Raw genomic sequence first — 7,009 nt, forward strand, 5'->3', positions numbered from 1 at the left:
TGGGTCACCAAAGCAGAAACGAGGATTTCCAATTTTGGTACAGTTGCTGCAACGTCTGAAATCTCTGACATGAATGAATTCATCACTGAGTTGAAAACTGAAGCAACCACAGAGCTGATCAAGTGGGAGACAAAGATCCTTGACAATCTGAAGAAATACTTTGAGCAGTTTGAAGGTCATGTTTATCTGGTTGAAGGATTCAGAGAGGAATTCTCCAACAGCATAAAGAGTCTTAGACAACAAACTGAAAGATCAGTGATCAACCAGATCACAGCAGCTGCTGAAATTAAAGAGGGATTGAAAGAACTCGACAAAATCAGGGCAACTTATACAGAAAAAATTGAGAAAGCAGTTTGTGATTTAATTGATGAATGTCGTAAGAAAAAAGTTGAAATGACGGACAGAGAGCTTGATGAAAGTTTTGATAAGATGTGGACTGAAACACTGAACACCTTGTCCTTCTCTAAACAGCAGACTTCAAATATCTTCACCAGTGTGTCCCTTCAGTTGCATACAAATCTTTCACACAAGGGAAGCCATGCATGTGAATTGCTGAGTAAAAAAAGGCTCAAAGACTGTGGACTGGAGCCTTTTACATACACACCTAAAGGAGTGGGTGAAAACATCAAGACTGTTTTTAGAGGACTTTTTACCTCGACGGATGTAATAAAGGCAAGAGAAAAGATCGCTAACAGCATCATCTCTGCTTGCAATGACTGTATTACTGATAAAATCAATACAAAAACTAATTATCACGAGACTAATATGCAGGAGATCCTTCGCATCATTGATGAAAAGCTGAAAAATGCTGATGTTGACATAGACATTGAATTTGAAGTGTCTCTGAAACAACACATCTGTGGATTTGCAGCCAGAAAGTTTCAGAAAATGCATGAAGATTTCATCCAAGAAAACGATCCTTACAAATGTCTGCAGAAAAACAAGGAAAGGTTTTGCATAGATTTCAAAGATGTCTTCCAAAAAAGAGACCAATCCCAGAGGAAAGCTGAAGAATTCACAAACCAATGTCTGAAACCTGCTGTTGAATATTTCATCTGTCGTTCTCTTGGTCCTGAAATTGTTGATAAAATGCTGATGAGAGAGGAGTTCAGCACACGAATGTCCTTCCAGTATTCAATTTTACTGGATCTGATCTCAAAAAGTGACTTTGAAAAATTTAAGAGCTACATTTGCTCATATGAAGTTTATGTAAAATCATGGATATCTGAGAGAATTAGGGAGAGTTTCTCCTCTCACTCTACTCTATGTGAGTTTGAGGACAAACATCTTAAGTCCTGCATCGACCTCATAAATGATGCCATTAAAAAGGTCAAAGCAGAAAAGTCTGACAGTCTGAGGATATTTGTTGTCAAGATCTGCACAGAACTTGGTGATAAACTGGTGATTTCTCAGAATGCTCTTAATGTCTTCATGGTTCTGAACAATGCTGATCAGGAACAGTTTGGTCACTGGCTCAATGTGTGTGTGGAGGAAATGACAGAAGCTCTTAGAGAAAAGTTTAAATCAACAAAGTTTGAAACAAAACTCTCACACCTCCATATGAAACCAGAGGATGAGCTTTTCACCAGAGTGATTGGTTGTGGCCAACAGTGTCCATTCTGTAAAATACCTTGTGATGCAGGTGGAGAAAACCACACTGTACACTTTGCTTCTCTGCATCGAACAGAAGGTTTAGGTCAGGTCAGGTGGAACAAGTCAAAAAAACTCACGACCGAAATCTGCTCTTCTCTTGTTATCAGTAACATGAGTTTTCGCTGCAGTGCCACAAAGAACAAATCCCATCCTTACAAACAATATCAGGAGATTTACCCAGACTGGAATATTCCTCCAGATGTGAGCCTTGAAGCATCAGATTATTGGAAATATGTGATGGCCACATACAATGAGGAATTTGCTGAAGAATATGAAGCACTGCCTGCTGACATTCCTGATGCTTGGAAGAGGATCACAAATGTACAGGCAAAGGAAAGCCTCAAGAAGTCATTCAACATCAAATGAAATTATAACTCATGTTTAGTCGTAAGAACGCAATAGGTTCTTGCATGTAGAGTATTTTTGTCCTTTGTTTTACCATTTTTTAAAAGGTCCTCTAATTTACACGTTGGGTTCACCACTTTCACGAAAGACAAAATAAACAGCTTTGGCCTAATTTACTACAGAGCTACTTATTCTTTTTGAAATCACTGATCATTTATAATTTTAACATTTTGTCATTCTATTTTTTCATTAACTTCTGTTTGCAAATTATCTTGTCGGAAAATATTTATAATCTTAAAAATTTTTATAAATGTGCTACTCTATTAGATGGATAATTGGAGAGTTGCAATATAGACTAAATGTTTATTATCAACTTGATGAAATCATCTCTCCACAGTCATTACATGATTCAGTAGGGCGGCTGCAGCAAAGTCAATGACTTGACGCATTTTGCTGAGTTTCCTTAGATAAAGTTTAACCAAATAAATACTAATCTGAGCATAGCTTTACTGATTCATAACTTAAGTCAAATTAGAATGTATTTAACTTTAAATCTGTTGTTATAATGTAGTTGAACCAATTATATATTTCTGTATATTAAATGACTTTTGTATTCCAAATTGCCTTGAGATTACATTTGCTGTGAATTAGTGCTAACAAATTTAATTGAACTAAGAGTTATGTCAATTTATTTTTGTTTTGGTTATTTTTGACGTATGGGTGCAGGAATGTCATGAAATAAATGTTCTTATTCATATGTGATTCTTGAGTTTATCTCTATTAATCTGTTTTCTTGATGCTCATTTGAGTGTATTGTTTATATTGCTCTCTCTCTTCAGCTCCTTCGCTTTGTGCATCTGCCTTTCATTGTTTTGATTTTGCTCATCTGGTTTCTATTAAACCAATCTCAACTTCCACCAACATCTCTACTCTACATCGTCTCAAACTCCATTCCTTGAGGGTTGGAATCCTGCAACTTTTAGACATGTCCTTCGTCCTACAAACTAGAATTAAATGACTGACCTTCCTCACTAGCATGCAGTCAATCTCTGCAGAGCTCTGCTAATGATCTAATATTGTAGCCAGTTGTGCTGAAGCAGAGAAATCCCTCGAGGGCTTAAGTATGAAATCACGGATTTAAGCTCTGTGGTTTATTTGTTCATTATTGGATTCTACTGATGTTGGTGTTTGAGTTTTGCTTATGAATCTTAATCAAATTGTTCCACCATATGTCTGACTTCATCATGTTGTATCAGGATAAATGTATCAGCATTTATTATCAAATGTGACAGATAAATGCAGTTAAAATCAATTCAAAGTTTTACATAACTTGCTTTTTGTCAAATCCCTCTCTAGTACTGTGCTGACTTGATGTGTTGTGCTATTTGCATTAAATGCAACCCTAACTAAATGAATTAATGTCGTAGCAGCTGATGCTCTGCTTTCTTCTGCAAACAAAGCTCTAGGCATCATATTTGGTTAAAATTATTTATATTCAATAAATAATAAAAGTGGACTTGTTTGTGACATGTTTAATAAAATATATTGTGGATCTAGAGAACTCTTGTTTTTGTTAAAAGGTTTTCAGAATTCAGAAAGAACAACTTCATGATAATATTTGTTGCATATTTAAAATAATCTTGGATTTACTTGGATTTCAGTCAGGTGCCAAATGATAGTTTCATCAGTCTGATTATATTCTTACTTTATATCATTTCATAGAGCTCCTTCAATAAAACAATTGCCCCTGTTACGTCAATCCGCGTTTCCCCATCAGATACCGTTCCCCCTGCGTCTTCTTGCCGCTCCGCCCCGCCCACGCGGCAAAATACGCGCGTGCTCGTGATGAGCACTGAGAAAGCACGCGCGTAGGGAACTACGGACACCGTGAAGCTCAAACAACATGTTTCGGCAAAGTTGACACTTTCTTCACGTTTTTGCGGGAAAAAAATAGTAATGATAAATACATATGTCACATATATTATAATTATATATATATATATATATAATTAAAGCTCAAACAATATGTTTCGGCAAAGTTGTCACTTTCTTCACGTTTTAGTTTTAGCGGGAAACTAATAACAGCAACAATAATAATAATAAATAATAGTAATGATAAATACATATATGCCACATATATATTATAATTATTATAAATGTATATATGTGTTTAGTTATATATACATATATATATTTATGAAATAAAAACAGGGCAATGTATTTTAATGCTCGATATTACCCATCAGATACTGTTCCCCTTGTTTTACAGTGGGGGAACGGTATCTGATGGCCATATTTCACCCATCAGATACCGTTCCCCCTATGTTAAAATTACCCATCATATACCGTTCCCCTTGTTTTACAGTGGGGGAACGGTATCTGATGGCCATATTTCACCCATCAGATACCGTTCCCCCTGTGTTAAAATCCCCCATCAGATACCGTTCCCCTCTTTATTGCTGGTCTTTAAATGCATAAACTATAAATCTATCTTCTATAAACATATCTTTTAGGAATAAATCTACTCCGCCAGTGAAACTCTTAGAGCAACAGAGACGCTTGCTGCAATACGGTAAAAAATAAAAAGTGTTTTTTTTATTATTATTATTATTTTTCTAAAACATTAGCAAGAAATTATTAAAAAGTTTACCAGACTGTTGCGGGGTTGAACAGTCTGCCTGGCTTAACATCAGTCCAACGTTCAACCCCGTAATAAAACCACTGTTTTTGCAACAGGGTTGAACGTTACAAAAACATTCAACCCAGTCAAGTATTGACTAGGTATTGTACTAATAAAGATGTGAAACCTTAAAAGATGCCTGTAATTCAACTCAACTAGCTAGAAAGCTTTAGTGCTTGAAAAATATCCATCTGGTCATCTGATGCACTAATATTCACCCGAATGAATATTGGATCAGCAATTAACATAAATGTTGATTTCTCCCCACAGCTTAATGCCATCATCTGAAGACAGAGCAGAAGCTTTTCCATGAACTTATGTATTCATCTCTGGTTAGCTGCATTGTGGTCTACAGCAAGAGGGAAGTATGACAGACACAAGTTGTTGTTATTGTTGTTGTTGCTGTTCTTCTGGTTTCCATCAATGCCAGAAGGCTACAGCACAGCATTCATCCCCACTCCTAAGCCACATCGACACAGATGCACCAAATGTTATCCAGACACAACCTCCCCAATTAGCCCAAAGAAAGGAAGAAGTAGATTTTGAACATAGAACCTCCAGGTCTGCAGAAAACATATTCTACAACCCGGGGAATGGCAACACCAATAACAACTTCCACAATCCCAATGAGAAAATTTTTCAGAATCAAGAAAAAAAGGAAACTGAAAGAACAAGTAAGCCTCCTGCAACACCTGCACACACTTGTTATTACAATAGCTAAACAAAAAGCTGATTAGAAACACAGCATTAAATATTGTGGTTTAATTAAATATTGGTGTTTCTGAACACTTTCACTTTGAGTCTGCCCCATATTTAACTTAAGAACAACAACCAATATTGGGAAGTACGGTTTCACCTGGTTAGTCTCCCTGCCTTTATACAGGGCATGAATGATGGTTCACCAGTGGAAATCAAGAGGTTAAAGATGCAAATAAAAGTCAAAGCATTTATACAATTCTTCTTTCAGAAAGAATCCGCATAAATAATCAGCAGGATTGTGCCAAAGGGTCCACTTCCTTAATAGAGGTACGCAAAAACATTTTAAACGTCCAAAATATACTAGAAATAATGTAACTATTAATCCATCCAATAAGTGATATTTAAATTGTGTGTTTTTTGTTATTCATCTTCAGGAATCAAGTACTGAAGCTCAATGTGGGAATATTAATAGTGGGAGAAAAGGCAACCCGGCATCTACACGTGACCTCTCTGATCCTCACAACCAAAATACTGGTGCAGATGATAACGGTCAGTAAAATAAACTTGAAAATTAAAATAAAGGTAAAAAATGCTGTCTCAATTTATTTAGGCAATATTTTTCTATCCTAATTTCTGTTGTTACTATTCTGCGTCTTTAATAAAGTTGATTGATTGATAGCCTCCCCGAGTCAGTACTTTGTAGGGCGTGCATCCACCAGTTTTGCACATCTAGAGACAGACATGTTTCTTAGTTGCTCAAGCTCAGTCAGACTGGATGCAGAGCATATGGAAACTTGTAGGGAGCTCCTTCAGATTTACCATGGACCTTATGGCTGCTTTTCAGGTCAGTGCTGCTCACCAATCAAACCTACAGTGTCAGAACAACTGGAAGACCTATATTGAGTTTTTATTAATGTAATAACTGTACATTTTTTGTTCCACTTGAAAATTGTGTACTAATTCTTCTTGACCTGTCCCATTGTAATCCCATTGCTGGTATGCATTCATCTTTTGGATGGCCTATAATGCACTCCTTTGTGTTAGAAAATTTGTGTTTTTGGACTTACTGACAAAATTTACCCAGCGGTACTGTTCCAATTATAAAGTGATTAAAATGATTCGAGATTTAAGCTAGAGAACAGGCTTTTTTAAAATTATTTGTTATTTTCTTCTTTACCAGGAACTGATCTGAAGAAGCTTTTGGAAGATCTGGGTTTGGATCAGTTCTACAAGGAGAAGCTGTCACTCAGCAAGATCCTGGAGATCAATGAGAAAACCATCAATGATGAGCCTCCAAAGTGTAAATCTGATCTTCTATGGTATTTTCTTAAGAAAATAATGATGGTGAATGTGACAGTGAGAAAGATAAAATGCATATCAGCTACTGAATCTGACTGTGATGTTGAATTAAATACTGGTGAGTTTAATTCTGATGATCTTCTTGCCAGTTCAAATGTTCATGACTCTCTAAATCCTCTTGATTTAATCACTGCTCTCTTCCTGTGTTCTGATGGTTTTGTTCATCAAGAGTTGGCTCTAAAAATGTCCATGTGTCAGTTCTCTGTTCCTCTGCTGCTTCCTAACTGTGATACACAGCAGTGCACCCTGATGCTGTGGGCCATGAGAGACATT

At 36.4% G+C, this 7,009-nt stretch overlaps 1 protein-coding gene across 1 annotated transcript in view; it reads left to right on the top strand.

Annotated features, from left to right (window-relative positions):
- Window positions 1-7,009, top strand: part of LOC103480628 (up-regulator of cell proliferation-like) — a 16,571-nt gene that overhangs the window by 5,818 nt on the left and 3,744 nt on the right. The window contains exon 5 of the mRNA XM_017310325.1: window positions 6,558-6,696. Within this exon, the coding sequence (XP_017165814.1) occupies window positions 6,558-6,696 (139 nt within the window). The remainder of the gene's footprint in view (window positions 1-6,557; window positions 6,697-7,009) is intronic.

The sequence above is a fragment of the Poecilia reticulata genome, linkage group LG18 (assembly GCF_000633615.1).
Source record: "Poecilia reticulata strain Guanapo linkage group LG18, Guppy_female_1.0+MT, whole genome shotgun sequence".
In the NCBI taxonomy this organism is placed as follows: Eukaryota; Metazoa; Chordata; class Actinopteri; order Cyprinodontiformes; family Poeciliidae; genus Poecilia; species Poecilia reticulata.